Below are 19,376 nucleotides of genomic sequence, written 5' to 3'. Positions count from 1 at the left end.
CACACTGCAAAAACAAATCCTGTACACAATACTTGAGTATTTAAAGGATATTCCTAAAGCAGTAAGACAGCAAGACCCGAATGAAAGACTAGTGACTCCTTGTCCAGTTACAATACCCTTTAAGTTTGTTATTTGAACAGAAAGCATGACTTTCAAGAACAGCCATTCCAAGCTAACTGAAAAATCAGAAATGATAATGGAAGAAAATTTGCTATATTTACATGCTGTCAGTATCTTTTAAAAAAATCCACAGCAAGGCCTTTATCACCAAAATAAAGCCACAAAAAACAGTACCTACCAAAAATATCAGTCCAAATCTGCAATATTTGATACAGGTAGTGATATATGCTGACATTTCAGCAATGTGGAGCTAAATTATTTATTTGAATAGGATACTCACAGATTATCTCAGAACTTTAGAGTCCCAAATTATAAGTATATTCATTAATACACTCTTGTAACCAGAAAAAAAAGTTAAAAGCACTTTCTTGACTTCACAACATGGTCCATTAAAACAAAAAAATAGGTCAAAGAGGTCAAGAAGTGCATTTCATGTACATGTCCTTTACAAAGGTTATGCTTTGAAAAAACTGGTTATGCATTCTGGAGTTTTGTTGTTGTCGTTTTTCGAAGTTCAAAACATTATCTGCTTCTTTGTTCCTTTTTATCTTTGCCTTTCTACTATGAAATTAAGGGCAGAATCTCTCAGGTAAATGCAAATTTAAAATACTTGTTCAATATGATAGCATGTCAAACTTTGCTGGTAACTAACTGTGCCTCATATTTAGGCACCTGTGCTTCTGAAAGCTTTCAAGAATATTTTTCTCACAGTGTATGCTGCTTGTTAATCTCCAGGCAAAAATACACTGATCATCTTTCACTCCTGTCTGACAAGCTTCATCTTGACTATGAGCATGGCCCTATACTACTTTCCAGGAAATTAAGTACCCTTTCTTCTCACATCAATTTAGTTCTTAAGCTTCCTCATTATAAAAGTAGATTTTCTTCATGCTGATGAGACTTTTTACAAAGGAACTTCCACCTACTTCCTCCATATTCTACACACAACAAGCATCCCCACAATCTGTCCAAGCTTTCGTCTGCTCCCCTACACCAGCACAAGGGTTTTGATAGTTTAAACAGCCCATAGTGACTCCAAAAATCATTGGCTGTTTCAGATTTATAAAACAAATGAACAAAGTATTCACTCCCCACTGCAGTTCTCCTGTGGTCAAGAGGAGACAGAAAATTGTAGTATCGTAGCTAAATCATTGTTTTGGCAATTAACTCATTTGGTTGTATCAGACTGCTAAAAGATACGTGGATCAGCAGCTCAGACCAACACCCTTTTCATGATTGCTGAGTAGTAAAGGGAGAATAGATCTTGTTTCAGTCAGATACCATAGGAGAAAGCAAGCCTCATAAGAGGGGAAAAAAAGAAAAGGTAGGTTACAGCTGCATAACTATGGGGGCAGGAAAGCAAATGAAGTGTTTTACTATTACATGAGTCATTTGATAAGAGTTTATTACTGCTCTTTGTATGGCACACTGTGGTGCTTTCTAGTCTGTTTCAAATATATCTGCTGTACTTTCCTGCACTGAAAGTCTTACACCTTATAGATTGCTGTTCTCCTGGTGTCTTTGGTTCTGCACTAACAATACAAGATGCTACACTGTACCAGAAGTGAGCTGCAGTATTTACTGCAGGGGAAGAAAAAAAGATTTTATATATATATATATATCAGTTCTTAATACATAGAGCCACTTCCATTTAAAGCTCCCCATTTTCTTCCACTCAAGTGCCAAAACGAAGAGTCACTATTCACACAGGTTGTCAACAGACTTGGAGAAATGAACTTTGAGTGTCTTGACAAAACCCCAGTAAGCAAGCTTATTGTAGTTCATAGTTACAGTGAGAAAGACAGATAAGAAAGCCATATACAGAATTAAGGAGACTTTGCACTTTTCATCATGCCCAGCCCTGGGTAGTTCAGATGGGGTACTTGCAGGCAAGCAGGCAGGCAGGGTCATCGTCAGCTGTTTGTGTTGGGACACCTCATAGATTTCACGCTCACTCTGAAGACTGGCGATTCATGTGTGCTTTTTAGTTTCTTTGTTTTTAAAAGTCTTTAAAGTTGCATCACTCGGAATCAGATAAGTCACTTTAAACAAAGCAAAGTGTTAAGTGTGACAATTTATTTATAACATACTTCCCACCATTACCACCACACACCACCCTGTGAGAGAAAAACCCCTGCTGAAAGGGTGACAATCTTTTGTATGTTTGAAAGAAATTAGACCAACACTGCATGAAGAGCCACTCTGGTCAAATTGGAACATAACAGAGAGGGGAAAATAGTTCAAAGTATACATTTACTTTAAACATTTTGAATAAGCCTGTTTCTCCACTTGTTTAAGTCAACATACAATTGGTCTCCAATTTCCATGTTGCATTTAAAAGACAAGCTAGGCAAGAAGCCTTTAATATTAAAAAGTATATAAAAAGTGCTGGGGTTTCTTTTCAGATTTCAATAGGGGATTTGGAAACTAGCCTAAACATCACCTGTCCCACATTTACTCCCTAATATAAATACAAGTCCAGGAAGCATAGCTTAGGAGTTCTAACATAGCCACTATCTTAAGATGCTTGCCCTGTTAAGATGACTTCTAAACAAATACTTCTATTAAAGTTTCTGGTTCTTGCAGTTGGAGGTCATGGAGAAGGTCGCACAGAACAGTTTTCTTTTAACACCACATACTGTTGAAGCAGCGTTTGGTGCTGAGAATGGATTACTTACAAGAGGGCAAGTCTTATGTGATAACTTTGTAGCAGGAAACTTGCTGGAGAGAGAACCAGCAGGCATGGAGAGATGAGATATGCAGCTACACGGGAGATAGTGGAGTAAGCAGTTAATGTTCAGAATGGGTGTGGCTTGTTCCTTAGCACATTCACAAGCCAAAGGACCACAAGTCCTTCGCAAGCTCTTGCACAACAGGTAAGGTGCAGTAAAGTGATGGTGGCTGGTTTATCTGTTACTTTAAAACAAAAAAACCCCTCCTTCTAAACCATAATGTATTGGCAATTCCCAAACAGATGGGCCCCAAGGTCCTGCCTAATGAGCCAGACATTTTTTTTTTTTCTTTTTTTAAATGGAACCATCTCCCTTACTTCCCAGTTAGGTGTCACATGCTGCACGATCAGCAGTTCAAGAATAGGGAAGTTCCTCTTAGGGAAAAAAAAAAAGAGAGGGGATAGAGGGGGAAGACAACCTAACCCCCAAATTATTTTGTCCCTATCTGTAAAGTGGGAGATCCCCATTGTTCTCTATCCTGTGTTTCTGGAAGATATCCAGAATTAGAACCTACCAAGATGTTTAAGCAGTATTTTATCAATAATGCACTGACTCTGGTCTGCATAAACACATGTTCATTAACCTAAAAATACCTCCATTTCTACAGGAGACTGAATATTTTCTGTCTTAAAGGTTCCCCTGTTCCTCTTGAACAGTAGCAGAGAGCCCTTCTCTGGGAAAGGAGAAAGCACATTTCCTCTCCTAAACAGGAGAGGAAATAATTTCATGATGCTGCCCAGCAACATCTTAAAGTTATGTTTTACAGTTCAACTGGGGCAGGGGAAAGGGGGAAGGAAGGAAGAAAAAAAAAAAATCAATTAAAAAAACCCCACCCACAACCAACACCCACAAGGACCAAAGTCCTGGGCTCTTTCTCCACTTAAAATGGAGATTAGAACAGAAAGCAAGAGTCCTGTCCAGTCAGGAGATATCCACCTCTATTCCTCCAGACAGGTCAATCTGTTCTCTTGTATAACATCAGAAAGTGCTCTATCAGTGTTAACAACAAAACTGTAAATATGACACTTAAATTTTGGCAACACAAGATCAGGAAAGGGCCTGAACAAGTTGTGCCAACAGAAACTTTTTTTTTTTGGTATAGATGCAAAAATAGCAAAGCCTCCACAAACTTTATTTCTGGGAGTCTCTACAGAAGGCAGAGAAGTCTAAGAGGCTAAAACAAGAAGCCCTAACAAGGAAAAGGGGTGTGCTTACAAGGGTCCGTATCTGGTCTCGTATTTAGAAACAATGTTCTTGCATCGCCCCACTTCCTTGCGCAGCTCTGCAACCTCCGTCCTCAGGGCCGTATTCTCTTTCTCGAGGAAGGCTGCCCTAATTGTGATTTGATTCTCCTTTAATCGCCGAGCATCACGGGAACGCTTTGCTGCCACATTGTTCTTCTTTCGCCTTGTCCAATATTTTTCATCCTATAGGGAAAAAGGAAAAAGAAAAAGAGATGCCAGTCTGTCAATCTGGCGTTTTATATCAAATAGACACCTTTTAATTGTATAATGGTAGTCACACTAACTGCTATACTGAAGAATCATCATCTTTGGGTTTCAAGGCTCAGACACTAGAATATAGGTTACATAGTACTGTAAGATTTCATCCTTATGTGAGGCTTTTTTCAGGATGAACTGAGGGCATGGCTAAAACTAGGGAGATTAAAAGACTTGGCTACTAAGAAGCTGTCCAACTGAAATGCTCTCTTTACTTCGCTTCAATTCAGGAATCAACTTCCATGGAAAGCAATCTGGTCTGTTGTCTGGGCTGCTTAAAACTGGATCAGACAGAATGCTGGCCAAATGCATACACTGGTCTTCAAAAATGCAGTGAATGAGGATGTGACTTGATAGTTCTTCTAATTTCCATGTATAACATTGTAAGTTGCTCCTGCCCAGTAATTAGCTCATGATGCCGAACCAACAAAACAGCAAGAACACCAAGTGACTCGCTACTTCTGTTTTGGCAGTGCTTTTGCCCAATCATGTAGGTATGGCACATTAGCTTTGTATGTTAAAATGTTTGAGCAAAGAGTCAAAAGCTTTGATGAGGACCTAAAGAAATCTGCAGTAATAAATCTGTTACCTTTTGCTCATCTGGGACAAAAACCTTCTTGGCCTTTTTAATCATAGGCTGTGGTTTCAGGTCCTCTTCAGTAAACTTGTGCTTGCGAGGATTGAAGAGCTCACCACCAGGCACGCTGGACAGCACTAAATCAGCAGGGTCAGGGTTAAAATTCACCTCAACTTCTACGCAGTCAGGATCAATGGGGCTGGGAGTATTTCTCTCATTTTGTGGAGGGGACTCTAGCAAAAACAGGAAAAGTCATAATATACTGAGCAGGATGAAGAGAATTATTTCAGAAGCCAACGTGTGTACCTCTATTGATTGTCCTACAGTATTATTTCCCTAAGGTGTGCTCGGTACTGGATAGAACACCGTACAACTTCTATTACAGAGAGAAGCTACTCAGTCCAGTTTATTATTTATAATAATACAAGCTCTAGGAATATATGCCAGGCTAACAGACATGAATAGATAGGTGTGGCACAGAGTTAATACTTCAACAAAAACTACATGCTTTACACACTTAACCACACATTAGAAGCCATTGCCACAACAGCATGAAACAAGAAACTTTAATCAGTCTGAGCTTTGTGGCTTAGAAAGCCCTACCCTACCAGCCTGCTTGGAGACCCCATTCCCTTAGTCCTTCAAAGGTCAGAAAAGATAGTATTTCCAAATAAAGAACTAAAAAGAACATAGGTTTTCTACAAATGCAATAGTATTCTCTTTGTTGCTATGTGGAGACAGAAGTGTCCCAACAATGGCCTGACGCTGATAGATGGCTTTCACAGGAACTTTCAGGATACTGGAGACAAGAACTATACTGTGGCCATATTTATATAGCTTGATTACAGACTTCATACAGATGGATTGCAAATGTCGGTGCAATCTGAAGAGACCAATGAACAAATCTTTTCATACATTACTGGCTAAAAATAAAAAAATGGGGAAAAAAGCCACACCTTGTTTCTCTCTCAGATTCAGAGGAAGAGTCACCAAGAAAAATGCTTTCCATAAAGTCTGTTCATAAAAATAGCACTGTGTAAATTTAGTGGCTATCATGGTTAGGATTCAAATCTTGAGCAAACTGAGCTGCTAAATTCTTCCATAGAGAAGATCTCCATACTTCTCATGAAGATCAGAAGTTTCCTAGCACCATTTAACTACACAGTTTTGTTTTTCTCATTTCCACCATACCCACTTCAAAGCGCCACAAAACATCAAACTGCACCATAAACAAACCTCTTCCAAAAGACACATCACATTTCACAAGCTAGCAAGGAAAGACTGCTTCATTATTTTTCTGTCAAGCATTGTTATTTGAGGTACATTAAGTGGGCATAAGTTTACCCAAGCAGACTGAACCACCAAGGTAGAGTGAATGACCTATCACAAACTATCAAACCTGTTGTAAAATAACCTATAATCTGAGAAACTATGTTCTCCACACATCCAGCTTCTCACTAGATTGGCAATCACAAGAAAGCAGCTGTTGGTGTTTCAGCTCTTCTGCTTTCAAAGGAGAAAAACTGCACACTCAGGGACACCAACTCATTTTTGAGAGACAGGGAGAGGCAGCATCTTCATGAACTGACACGTGGACTAAGGCTCTAAACCAAGTATGTTTGTGCTGTTTAACCTGCAACAGCTAACATGGATATGTTAACATGTCCCCTCTTCAGTCTGAGGAGGGGCCTTTTGATACAAGAAAAATCCCTCACAGAGCCCCAAACTGTTCCATCTACCTGTGCTGGAGGCCGCTTCAGATTGCTGGTAAACTGCAGTAGATGATGATGATGCAGGTGAACCAGTGGAAGCACTGGCAGACTCCTTTCCTTCCAGCTCAGCCACAGGCAAGAGTGGATTCTGGTTCAAATCCAGGTGAGTAGGGCTGGAAGGAATTCCATTCTCCAGAAGGAACTCATCAAGATCCATGTACTCCAGGTGGAAAGACTCTCCATCATAAGGAATAGTTTTGTCCCAAATGGGTGGCATAAGGGAAGCTGAGACTGCCATAGTGCTGGCAGCTGCTGCTTCATCTTCCTCAAGTTTTATCTTCTCTTTCTCTTTATCTGTAAGATACAAGTGGTCACTGTACAAGCTGCAGCACAGGAAAGACTCAAAGTTTAAGAATTAACAAAGATCTCATGAAAGGAAATTTAGTAAGCTTTTTTTTTTTTTTGCCTCATGACATGGTCTGAGGAAACAAACATTAAAGGCAGCATTCATATGTAACTCAGTCCTGAGTGTTCTGTCTCCCTGTGACAGCTAGACCACAGACATTTGAGTAGCCTTGGAGATTAGTATCTTTGCTGCGATAACTTACCAAGGAGTGACATAATATTGCAGCTAGCTTATTAACAACTAGGCACTGCAAATTAGCCTCTTTTTCCACAGACTCATCCTGGAAGACAGGGAAAGTGACTGTGGATAAGTAGGATTACAGTGGAAGCCATTAAGAAAACACTGAGGAAGCAGTGTACTTTATTCTAGGTACAAGAGAAAGGATGTACAGAGAAATATTTCAGTACAAACAAGAAAGGAATACGGGTTTTCAGATTGGATTTGAAATTTAGTCAGAAGGCCCACATAACATCAGAAGACCTGAACCACTATTGCTCAGTATTTTAGAAGCATTTCTTTCTAAAGTGACTCAGCATGTTCACACAAAGTAATAGCTTCAAATGCTCTTCATTGTAGATAGCTCAGAATCCCTATATACAATTTTCACTCTTTGGGGAGCTGTCTAATAAGGTAGTGGAAGATGAGCTTTTAAAGGAACATTTTAACACCCCAGAGCCCCAAAAGACGGATGAAATTTTCTCCATTTACTATGCTGCAGGTCATGCATTATAGAAAAACGGCAGTCTTTATGCTTGCCATAGTTACTGAATCTTAACAATTGTCTGGAACAGAATCCCAGCAGAAAATTCAAGTTAGAGAATAATTCTTTAATTTAGGCAATAAGATGAAAAAAAAAAAGAAAAAAATCCAAGTCAGTTTCCCAATCCAGTTCTGTACGTAACCATGCAGTTTTACCAGCACAGCCAAGGATGCACTGCAGAAGCAGGGGGCTGGGACTACTTGAGCCAGCACTGCCATCAAAAGGAAAGGCCACCAGTTGAACTCTAATCAGTGGCAAATTGGGTCTTACTGTGGAAGCAGACAAACATTTAGTTCAACAGAAGGAGGAGTCCAGAGACGTATACTGGACCAGTTACGATCTCCAATATTCACACAGGTCAACCCAATAAAATGCACAAACTTCAGGCATTAGGATATTCTAGAGTGGCTATCGTACATTTAAAAGAGTACTTTACTTTATAGGGAGTTTTAAATTCTGCTGTAAATCAGAAAAGCCTACTTATATAAACCCTATTCTGATAAAACCAGCATTCCTTCAACTGCTGCCTTAGCAGGTATAGAACTGAGGCAGAATGAGCTTTTTATGGTTTAAAGAACAGAAAAGCATAATTTACTTTGTATAGCTTTCCGTTCTATATCATTTCAATCTACCATACTCTGAACATTTTACAACCAAAGAAGATACAGATTTCAAAATGAACAGCTGAAAAAATACTTACCAGCCACAGACTTGGGACTAACAGTGAGTACCTAAAGAGCACGTTAAATTCGATCAGAGGGTCCTGGACCTGAGCTTTGCTATTGACAACATCTTGCAGCTTTGGGCTTTTCCCCTTGCCACCTCCCATTGCTGCCTCTACACTCCAACCTCCCAACTTCTATCTTTGTTATGAACTCCTTTCCACTAACTCTCCTACCATTTCCTTGGTCAGTGACTGCAAGATGTGCAGGCTAACAGGCATGATCCAATTACTGTTTCTCAAACAGCTCCTCACCGAAGCCAGTAAATGCACAGCCTAAGTTTTCTTCCTGCTCTGCACCATGATGTCACTTACTAGTGAAGCACATCCCACCAAACTGGAACTGCCATTTTATATCAAACTTTAAGGAGCATACAGTTTGCATAGTGCCCAGCATAACGGAACCCAGATTCTGACTGGCAATTGTGGACAGTAACCTAATAAAGACAACAGCAAGACAAACACAGGGACAATAATGACTTTGTAAATCACTTTATTTTGATCAATGTGGTAGAGAAAACATCTTGTGAATGTTGACTCAAAATGCCTATTAATTAAAAGAAAAAAAAACATACTTTAGTCTTAAAAACAACAGTATTCCATTATAAACTATGCCAGTTTTAACACAAGACAACAGTGCTTTTGTTTTGCAGCATCTAATGCAACACCTCAGACAACAGAGGAGAAAGGAAACCTTAACAGTTAGTGGACTAAATACAAAGCTTAAGAATATTTTTCAGAAGATAGATGCCCAAAGACTATATTGTTGACAGGTCTGTCTCTTCTCAAATCTTTTAATGCCTTTTAGATGTGCACCATCATCCCACTGTACTTCAGTAACCCCAAAAGACTGTGGTCTTTCCAACTTCCTCTTGCTGTCTTCCCTGGCTCACACCAGGTTAGATCCTTTCTTCCTGTGAGAAGATCATCTGAATTTTTTTTCCTTTTACTATATGTTGAGAACCGGACAAACACTGGGCCCCCAACATTGTCTTTGTTTAGCTATGCTGTCTCTCTCTCCCCCCTCACTTCTAACAGCAATATCTGAAACAGATTAAAATAGCAAGAGTTAACAGGCATATTGAGTGCCCATGTATTTCAAATACGGCACATATAAAGATAAAACTGTTGTACAATCATTTTTACATTGACATTTTCCCACTGGCTTTCTTTCAATTCATTTTATCTTTATTCCTGCTGCACAACATCCTGCTGGGTGCACAATATCTAATGAAACATTAATTAACTTCTTGCATCTTGAGGGGGAGCTTCCGCCTGCCCCAGCACAGGGACCTGAAACATTAATTCTCTCAAGATATTTATAGGGTAAACAGGTATTACCTGACAGAGCTGCAGTATCCTAAGAGGTTCCATTTGCAGTGATTCAAGGTCACCCTGATAAATCTGGACTGTACTTCTGTAGCTGATAGCTCATGTCTGATTTAGTCCCCTCATTCTGCTACTGTGGCCTGTTAACTAGTCCATACATCTGCTATTAACAGAGAGATCAGCAGTCTATGCTAAATAATTTAGACAACAACAACTGAGCATTCCAGTTCATGAAAGGCTGGAAAATACTGGAGTTTTAGACAAAAGCAACAACCTGGAAAGAGTTTTATTCTACACCCTGCTGGTTTTTCTCCCAAGGAAAAACAGATATTTAGGCCATTCAAGTGGTATCCAGCCCAGAAGAAATAGTTGACAAAATTCCTCCTCTTCTTCATCAGACACACACACACACACACACGATAATACTATATTAAAAACACTATGCAGACTAAGGCTGATTTTTCCATATGTCTTCAGTGCAACTTTTGGCAGTGGAACAAAATAGGTTATAGGGTTATGAATTCCTGATGCCCATTACTGTGATGTTTGCTGAGGTGCTCCTCCTGCCACAGTAGCATGCAACTGGCGATTAGGACATGCCTTAGATTGGAGAGCATGCAGTAGCTTATTACTGATAGGACAGACCTATACTCCTGCTCCAGAATATTAATTCCCTTCCCTTACCTCATCGAAGGTGTCTTTATTTTTTTTATTTTTTTCAATACATATAATGTCCATAGCAATAGTTTACTGCAAGGCTGGTCAGATATACTTGGTATAAGGCAGGGTATTCAAGATGATGGCATTCAGTTGGGACTGGATGTCTTCCTCCATTGCTCTGAAGGATTAGAAAACCTGCTTGCTTATGGGTAATCAAATTACCTAAGGCAGTCGCAAAACCCATGGTGGAGACTATAAATGGACACTGCAGCTAGCCGATACTCTTTCTCTCAGAATAATGCAGGAAATTATATTTTGTCAACAGGCAAACCAGACAAAAGGCATATGGCCCTTTCTCAGAAAGTCTGCTGAAAACACACCACTGTATTAAGTGAATTAGTGCATCTCTAACACTTTGGTTCTGTCTGTAGAATGCAAAGGCGCAGAAGATACAGCAAAGATCATTTGAAGTTAGCACAGTCATAGTTCTACTGAGAGGTCTTTTGTGACATTAACTACCTGTTAACACAGGTTTCACCGTTTGTCTTTTTTTTGTTTTGCAAATATGCAAACAAAAAAAAGCCACAGATGTCAAAATAAACAGAAAACAATAAGTTGCACAGTGTGAAATGAAACAGTATGAGATGGGCTAAGGAAGACCATGGATAGTTTTAAGAATGATAGCAATTTGAACTTGATTGCAGCATGAATGGAGAGGAGTAATCAAGATTCAATGGACTCACTATCAAGTGTTAGAATATTGAGTACTTTCCCAAGCAGGAACAGGGTCATCTAGTGAAAGCAAGAACATCAAAAGTTTCTAATTTGATAACAATGCAAGATCGCAAGCTCATATTAATCTTAAAAATTCTACATCTCCACATACTAAATCACACAGGTGTGGGCAACAGAAACACCACCCCTAAAATAAAGCCTCCATATCCCATTCAGCTACCATTATAATTTCACATACTTACTTAAATTGTTCCTGGTAGCACTGCCACTAGCACTGTCGTTTAAAAATGATTTGGTGAAGAAAATATCTTAAGAACTCTCATAACACTGGAGATTCAAGATTCTATCTATCACACCATCCTGTACCATAGCAACGTAATCAAAACCTTTATTAGAGGCTGAGAATTTTTTGAATAGAAAGGAGGAAAAAGCGTTTGGCAGAATCACAAGATGGATACATCAACAAAGTATTGTGTAATGTCAGACATACAAAATAAAAGGATCTTAGTTAGGAACAATCTTGCTAACCCTGAACTGTTGTCTACCCTGGATACAGTCTGATGTTCCAAAAACAATTGTCAGTCTCAAAATACCTAGATGTAAGGATTCATTTGTATTACAAACCAGCACACGGCATTACAGCAATGAAGATAAACCTCAAGCTCACTCAAGATCAAATTGATATTCAGAAATGCAAAACTACTGTCAGGTGAAAAAAAAAAATCAGTGTGCCATTGGGAATGAAGACTATAAACACCAGCACTGTTTATTTACACAACTGTCACCTGCATAATCGGTGAGAGGGGGAGAGAGAGAGCGAGCGAGCGAGCACACGCGCTCCAGCCCATACAGGATTGCATGTGCAGATCATCAGTTACACCCTCATGGATTATCACCAAACCTAATCTGAAGGGAAGAGATTTGCATTTTAGGCACGTTGTCATACAACTTTTCAGCAATTGAGGCCAAGGAAGACCAGAAACCTTTCCAATGCTGCCCCTGACTATTACTGTATGTCCCAAAGTAAGGAAGCCACCAGACAGCTAAGTGAATAAAATAAGAGTGCCAGATTGTGAATTCTACCTAGTCCTCATATCTGAGGCATACTTTGTGCAAAGCAGACACCTGAAAGGCAAATCGCGGCACTTTAATTCTTCGGTGGCATTGGCCAGTTGAGGAGAGATCCTGCCGCGGGGGGCAGCCACTGCTGCTCTGCGCCTCCGAAAAGGCAAGCCGGTGCGGCCCGCCCCAGCCGGACAGGCCGGAGCGCAGCAGGGCTGGTGGCCGCGCGGCCCGGGAGGACGAGCCCTTCCCAGCGGGCTGGAAGCTCGTGCCGCCGGCACCTTCGCACAGATGCTTGCGCGGGGGGCGGCAGAGAGAACGGATGCTGGCGCGCAGAACGGGGGAGGCTTAAGGCACGCCGGGAAGGGCGCTAGGCCAGGGCGTACAGGCTGTACCGGGCACGCCCGGGCCGGTGGCAGCACGCGCGTGGGTCGGGCCCGCGCGCTCCCCGGGCGCCCGCGCGGCGCGCGCTCGGCCCGCAGGCCTCTCCCGTGGGTGTCCCCCCCCCCCGAGCCAGTCCCACCGTGACCCGGCGGTCCCGCCCTCCGAAGCACGGGGCGGGGAAGACGGCAGGGAGGCGGGGAGAAAGGGGGGGAGGGAAAGAGGGTGTCGCACGATCCCGCCGGCCCCGCGCGCGCTCCCGCTCTCACCCAGGCGCGCGTCCCGCGGCGGGTTCTCCATCAGTTTCTTCAGCACCAGCGGGAAGGTTCCCGCCAGGCCCCGCTGCTCCTGCTGCGCGGCGGCCCCCGCGCTCCCCCCGGCTGCAGTGGGCTCTGTTCCTCCCGCCGCCGCCGCCTCCTGGTGCGCGGCGCGGCCGGGCATACTCCCCGCAAGCTGGCGGGCGGCTGAACGTCTGTCAACGGTCGTCCACGGCTGCGGCGCGAGGCTGCGACAGCTCCCAGGGACTCGTCTACACCGACGAGCCCGAGAAGACAGCGCCCGAGAGGGCGATAGCGCATGCGCGCCCAGCTGACGCTCTTCGGCTCTTTCACTATTCATGAGCGCGAGCGCCCGCCCCGTCCAAATCGCCTCGCCTCGCCCCGCCCTCCCCGCCCCTCGGATTGGCTCGCGCCTCGCGAAGGGCGGTCCCGGGCGGGCCAGCCCCGCCCTCCCCTCCCCTCCGCGGCCCGCGCGGGCACGCGCCCCTCGCCCGCCGGGGCACGTGCAGGGGCAGGCTCCGGCGGCTCATTAGCATGGCGAGACCCCGCCCGCTCCGCACCTCCTCCGGGGCGCTGCGTCACTGCCAGCTGCTCCCTCTCATGGAGGGCCGCGGGGGGCGGGGTGGGGAGTCGAGCCCGCGCGTGGGCGGCGGAGGAGCAGCGCCTGCCGCGGCGCGCGCGCCCGCTCGCGCACGAGTCTCGCCTCCCTGGAGGGGGAGGGGGGCAGGGCTACAGGCCGCTCCGCCTCTGCGCCTGCGCGAGCGGGCGCTCCTGCCCCTCCCCCACCCCGGCTGGCCGAGGGGCCGCGTGAGGATACCGGGACTCTGCTTAGGCGGCGGCAACCGGTGCCGTGCGGCGTTTATGAGCCCCGTCTCAGCCCCAGCTCTTCCCGCCTCCCGTTGGGCTCGGCCGCCACGGCCGCCGGCGCCGGTGGGGCCGCCGTTACGGCGGTTGCGTAATCGCCGCGGCCGTTGGTGGCAGCACGCGTTGGGGCGGGAGCGCCCGCCGCTCCGCAGCCGGGGTCAGCGCTTCAGCTGATTTTAAAATATCCTTATTTGGATCCAGAGATCACCTCTCCCACATGACCTGGATTTAATCTTCCTCTGTCCTACATCGCGCCAGCAGCAGCTGTGTGCCCTATATAACGTTAGCAGCGAGAGGGGAGAAACTTCACTGCGGCTGCTCCCAGCCTGTGACTCGAGGGGAGGATGGCCAGGATTCAGGCTGGAGGGCTGACGTGGCTGGGCTGCTCAAGATATGGGGATCCCCGTGCTGTGCACAGAGGGTCGTTTTGAGTTCCTGTGCTCATGTGAATCTGGGGCACGCAAGTCCTCAGCACTGTTCCTTCTGATTCCCCAAGTATCCCCCTGTTCCAGTGACAGGGATGCTGTGCTGGGATTTATGCTTCTGAACACAAAAAGGGAGTACATTTTGCCAAATTCATCCCCAAGAGCGCAGGCAGATAGTAAGGAGGTTCTCCTGCAGAATGAACAAGCTCACAGAAGTGACAGACGCTGCAACCACAGGCTTTTCCCATCAGCAGTTGCCTCTTGCCGCAGAAGGGCTGGCCCCAGAGATCCTACTGCATAGCATTGCAAGCAGTGAAAGGAAAGGGTGCACAACCTAACTGGGATAACCCCATCTTCACCCAGAGAAGCCATGTGTGCAGTCCACTGGGGAGAGTTTTCTATGCTCAGGCACCTCTTCCTCCAGGGTAGATGCTCAGTTAAACATTTGCTTGTTTCAGCTGTCCCTCCACAAACCTCCCTCAACAAGACTCCCAAAATACCTCAGACATTTCATCTCAGTTGCGTGGCACAATTTGACCTGACCCTTGCTAATAAACACTAGTGGTCTGTCATGACACAAAATCAGATCTGAATTCCTCCCTGCACACCCCGGGAAAAGGAATGGATTGGAAGTCACATGTGGCAGGTGCTTTCCCCCTTGTTTTATTACAGTGTGGCCCAGTGCATGCCCTCATCCAACCACCTCCTTTTCCTTCAGGGTGGGCAGGGAAGCTGTTCAGGGAATGCACACTCACTAACAGCCAACTACTCATTCTCCCATGTAGCCTGGGAGGCAGAAGCTGCTGCCATGTGTGGACAGGGGTGGAACTGGAGACACAACTCCTGTGCATATTCTGCCTGCCATTGAGCTGGAAATGGCCACCTTGTTAAAATAGGATGCTGTCCAGGAAGTTGGAACAGCCTGGGTCAATGTATCATTGCAAGGGGCTTAATTTGATAAACCCAGCTGCAAGAAGCACACAGAGCAGGTCATGCTTCTGGCTGCTACTTGCCCTCCGTGGGCTCCATCTGTCTTGCCTAGCTCAGCTGGCAGAAGAAATAGGCATATACGTGAAACAGAGATGCCATTTCACATGGGGCAATGAAACACAGATGTCAGACCACACATGGCAGAGGCAGCACACATAGCTCAACAAGGGGCAACTGATTCATAGTGAAATTTTTATAGAGAAAACAGCTAGTCCTAAATGCTAACAAGAGAACACAACCTACTGAAGCTGAGAAGGAGCAGCTTCTAGGAACAGGGAGAGGGGATTTTGCCAAAGTGGGGCTGGCTGCAGGCTTCCCATTCAGTTGCAGCTCTCATGGTTGCTTTGTTCCATTGTTGTCAATGCTGGAAGCCCCCGGGGATGACACTGTGTCTCAGTACTGTACATAGCTCCTTCAAGGAACACACTGCGTGTGCTTCCCCCACATCGCAGATCTAAATGGCAACTACTTTGCTGGTGAATGTCTATATGAATGGAGGTTATTACACCCACTCAGCAACCTTCACCTCCAGGGCTTTTCCCTCCCCTTTCTCCTGCACGTTTCCACTCAATGGTGCTGAACATCAGGATTCACTTTGCACCATCACTGCGATGTGACTGCCTGGAGATGGTTTAACTTGTACAGCGTTAGTTGCTCGGCTCAAAGGCGGGAGATCCTGGGGAGCATTCCTGTGGTTTGCCTCTCACAGCACCCTGCCCGGGCAACAGCTCTGCCCTGCCAGCAAGGAGGGAGGTTACTCTGAGAGCTCTTCCTTGTTGCCTCCAGGGATTAAGTATTCAAGTCACTGCCAGCACAAAGTGGACATTGCGTCATCAGTTGTACCTTCTTGATTGAGTTGGAATTTGCCTAAGACTTGTACACTTTTTATTTTGTTCTGGGGGTGAGAAGGAGAGGAAGACAATGAGATGTGAGGAGAGGAATGCAGTGACTTTGGCTGTTATTGCTGGGAGTTTTGTCAGGGCCAGATGATGCTGAACAGCCCAGCTCTGATGCAGCAGGGAGCCAAGCAAGAAGCAGCTCAGCCCTAGGCACGGGGGGACACATACAGCTAGCCTCACTGGGAGGCTTTTTTGGATAGAAGAATGTGTGTCAGATGGAGACCACAGACCCAGCAAATCCAGGAGGCTAATGTGTAGGTATGAAGACCTAGAAAGAAGGAATTGAGCTCTGTGGGAAGGCATTGTGACGGGAGCACTGGCCCTGGGAGGCAAGCAGTATAATAAAGACATTTCTAAGAGTTACAGGAGGTAGGGCCGAGAGGCAGGGTGGTCCTGGGGCTGAGGAAGAAAGCTGCCAAATAAGCCACATTCAGTTAGGACTAAATTATTCCCTCTGCAAACCATTGATTTCCCTGACACCCTTCCCCCCCCCCCCAACATACACACTCCAACTCACTGCCAAACAGATAAATCTTGCCAATGTTCCTCCCTTGGATTAATTCAATCCACTTGGCTCTGAAGACCAGAGATCTAGGAGAGCCAGCCTAACTTCTGCTTAGGCACAGCAAGGCTCTGCACCATGTGAGCCTCCCTTGGTCATTACTGCTTCCTTCCAGCCAGGTCAACTTTCCACCTGGGCATCAGTCAGCTCTGAAAACATGCCCTGGTCCAGACACCCAGCTTCATGCCATATGATATGTAAACAACCCAATTAATGTGCAAAGTCTCAGCAAAGAAGAGAGCCAACTCATAGGTAACAGCAGAGCAATGTGACAAAATGAGCCCCTTAGGAGGTATAGGAATCTCCCCATGTCCTAATAACCCTTTTCCCATAGGGAGCCATGCCAGTGCCACAGGGCTTGCTGTATTTCACTGAGTCTAGGCAGCTGCCTTTCCTGCCATAAATACTTTACTGTCACAGCAGCATCCTTCTCTACTGTCAACCCCAGGGCAAAAGCAGGGATCCCTCTTCATCGTGTGGCTGGCTTTTCTGCTCCCACCTCCTGGTCACACTGCCCTGTGAGACTGCAGAGCTGTCTGTGTGTCCTGGTAGCAATTCCCTACAGAACAGCGACTCAGTGCACATTCGTTTCTGTGAGTTTGACTCACTCATGCCTAGACATGAGCTTGTTGTGCCAAGGTGTTCCCACACACCTCCTCAGCACTCAGCAACAAACATTAAAACACAGCAACCAAAAAGCAGTCTGAGAGGGGCATGTGGCATCCCATGCAAAAGCAAGAGAGTCCCTAGGTTACATGAGGGGCACTTGGGGCATATCCAGCAAGAGAGATGTGCCCAACACTGCCGAGGCACAGCAGAAGCCCAGACTAAATAATCTCCTAGGTCATTTCCATTTGTTTTCCACAACACTGCACAGAGAGCAGGAAAGCCTAGGAAGACAGAAGTGCTCTTGCAAAAAACCCACGACATTCATTTTGTTCCCTACCCCAGCTTTCCACTGATTAGCAACTGGAGCATCAAACACAAAGCTTGCGCAGAATCACCTTGCCCACATGGGCCAGATTCCCTTGACAGTCCACATCTAGGGAGTGGCAACGTCTAGAAGATCAGAAGTTATTAACCAAGGGACAACCTGGTTGGGAATCCTGAAAGTCACTGCTACATGAGCACAGAGATTTGTGCCCAAACCTCTGTGCACAAAGCTTTGAGGGTTTCCAAGAAGTAGCTGAGCACAGAGATTAAAAGGATCAGGAGCTCAGCACTCCTGACTGATTTTGTAATCAGTCCACTGCTGCCTTTTTTCCTCCTAGCTGCACAACATGCTCAGTGCCAGAACTCCCCATCTGTCTTGGACTCTTGGAGGAAGCACACCCTCGAAAGGCTTGCAGCAGACAAGCACTTCTACCCCCTTCCCGCCTTGCTATTTAAGGAGGGGAAGGAGAAAAAAAAAACAGGCATGTGTTACTTCAATCCTACCTGGCATTTTGTTGGTCCAGGGTAAGGAGTACTCCAGCAGGGACTTCAGGACTTCGGGAAAATCCAGGGCAGCGGGGCCCCCAGAGCTGTTGCAGCTTGACATGGCCTGTCCCGGGACTACACTAGTAACGCTAAGGGAGGACCAGGTGCCTGGCTGCCGACGTCACAACCCGCTTTCCTGGGAGTTGCGAGAGGGGTTCGGAGGCGCCTGGAGCAGGCTTGCCAAACAACTCCAGCTGAGAAAAACCGAGGAGGAAGGGAAGCAGCCTGGTGGAGATGCAGTTTGCCCAGCTGTCTTCACCTCCCCCGCTCCCACTCTGAAGTGGCCAATTGTGGAAATAGCTCGCAGCCTAGCAGGGCTGGGCCGGGCTGCTGGCCAGCATGGTTTTACAGGGCCTCTCACAACCAATCCGGCTGCAAAGAACTGGGCCAGTTATCTAACTTTGCAAAGGCAGCACCCTTTTCCTTCCCAAGGTGTTATAACAAATATACATGCTGTGAAAAGAAAAAGCACACACACAGTCAGGGGTACGCACATCAGCTGCAAACATGACAGCAAGCGGATCCTCTGAAGGGCTCTCAGGAGGCTCTGAGAAGAGGAGCTCTGAGCTGCACAGACTGTCCCATGGAGATGTACAGATGTTGTTTGCATCTGCCTGCTAACTTTTCAGCTCTCTGAGATGCAGATAGTGACTATTGTTGTATATGGTATGAGACTTATTGTCTGTCTCTCCTAAGTGAATACTGATAACAACGTAAGGCATCTTTCTCATTAAGTTTGCATTGTCCCCAAAATGCAGAATTTCTCTTCAGAAGTGACACAAAGTTATATCAGAAATCTAGCAGTCTCCTCCCCAAGCAGTGATTTAATGCAAGTGAGTTCATGTGCCCTGCAAATACTCTGAAAACAGCCTGGTTAAGTAAGGTCTTGAGCATGCAAAAGTCCTCCTGTTAGTAAAGCTTTTTAGGTTGGAGGGGTGATCTGGAGACAGGAGGATAAAGGTCCGATCTTTCATCTGGTTTGTTGTAGGGCTCTGGCTTGGGAAGGAGCATCTTACACATGCCGGGGACTTCCCTTTTGATGGGCGGGATAATTAGAACAGAACTGCCTTTATTTCTCAGTTTGCTCCTGTCCACTTTGCTGAGCGCAGCCTTACTGCGCCAGCATGAGTTGTTAGGAGCAGGGTATTCCTACCACGGTCTCTGAGTCCCTGCTATTGGGGACAG

The 19,376-nt window shown here is 45.5% G+C and overlaps 1 protein-coding gene across 2 annotated transcripts; it reads right to left on the bottom strand.

The window, feature by feature from the left end:
- Nucleotides 1-1,731: 1,731 nt before the first annotated feature.
- Nucleotides 1,732-18,371, bottom strand: TEF (TEF transcription factor, PAR bZIP family member). 2 transcript variants are annotated; one of them, XM_013947970.2, is made up of 5 exons: nucleotides 18,150-18,371; nucleotides 6,668-6,994; nucleotides 4,941-5,161; nucleotides 4,068-4,279; nucleotides 1,732-2,162 (listed from the first exon to the last, which is right to left on the bottom strand). In XM_013947970.2, exons 1-5 carry the CDS (start codon nucleotides 18,250-18,252, stop codon nucleotides 2,141-2,143), a joined length of 885 nt encoding a protein of 294 aa, XP_013803424.1. In that variant the 5' UTR covers nucleotides 18,253-18,371; the 3' UTR covers nucleotides 1,732-2,140. The 2 variants fall into 2 exon arrangements, with proteins under 2 accessions (XP_013803424.1, XP_067166689.1); XM_067310588.1 differs by lacking the exon at nucleotides 18,150-18,371 and adding an exon at nucleotides 12,964-13,287.
- Nucleotides 18,372-19,376: the final 1,005 nt, after the last annotated feature.

The sequence above is a fragment of the Apteryx mantelli genome, chromosome 1, assembly GCF_036417845.1.
Source record: "Apteryx mantelli isolate bAptMan1 chromosome 1, bAptMan1.hap1, whole genome shotgun sequence".
Classification (NCBI taxonomy): domain Eukaryota; kingdom Metazoa; phylum Chordata; class Aves; order Apterygiformes; family Apterygidae; genus Apteryx; species Apteryx mantelli.
This window is presented reverse-complemented; position numbering and strand designations above follow the sequence as displayed.

Excerpts from the sequence above, each read along its gene's own strand:
- TEF (XM_067310588.1), bottom strand. The coding sequence starts at position 13,135 with ATGCCCGGCCGCGCCGCGCACCAGGAGGCGGCGGCGGCGGGAGGAACA. Across the intron at positions 6,995-12,963 it reads GCCGCGGGACGCGCGCCTGG|ATAAAGAGAAAGAGAAGATA; the intron begins GTGAGAGCGGGA and ends TGTATCTTACAG. Across the intron at positions 2,163-4,067 it reads GAGACCAGATACGGACCCTT|TGACTTATCTGATTCCGAGT; the intron begins GTAAGCACACCC and ends CTTTGTTTAAAG.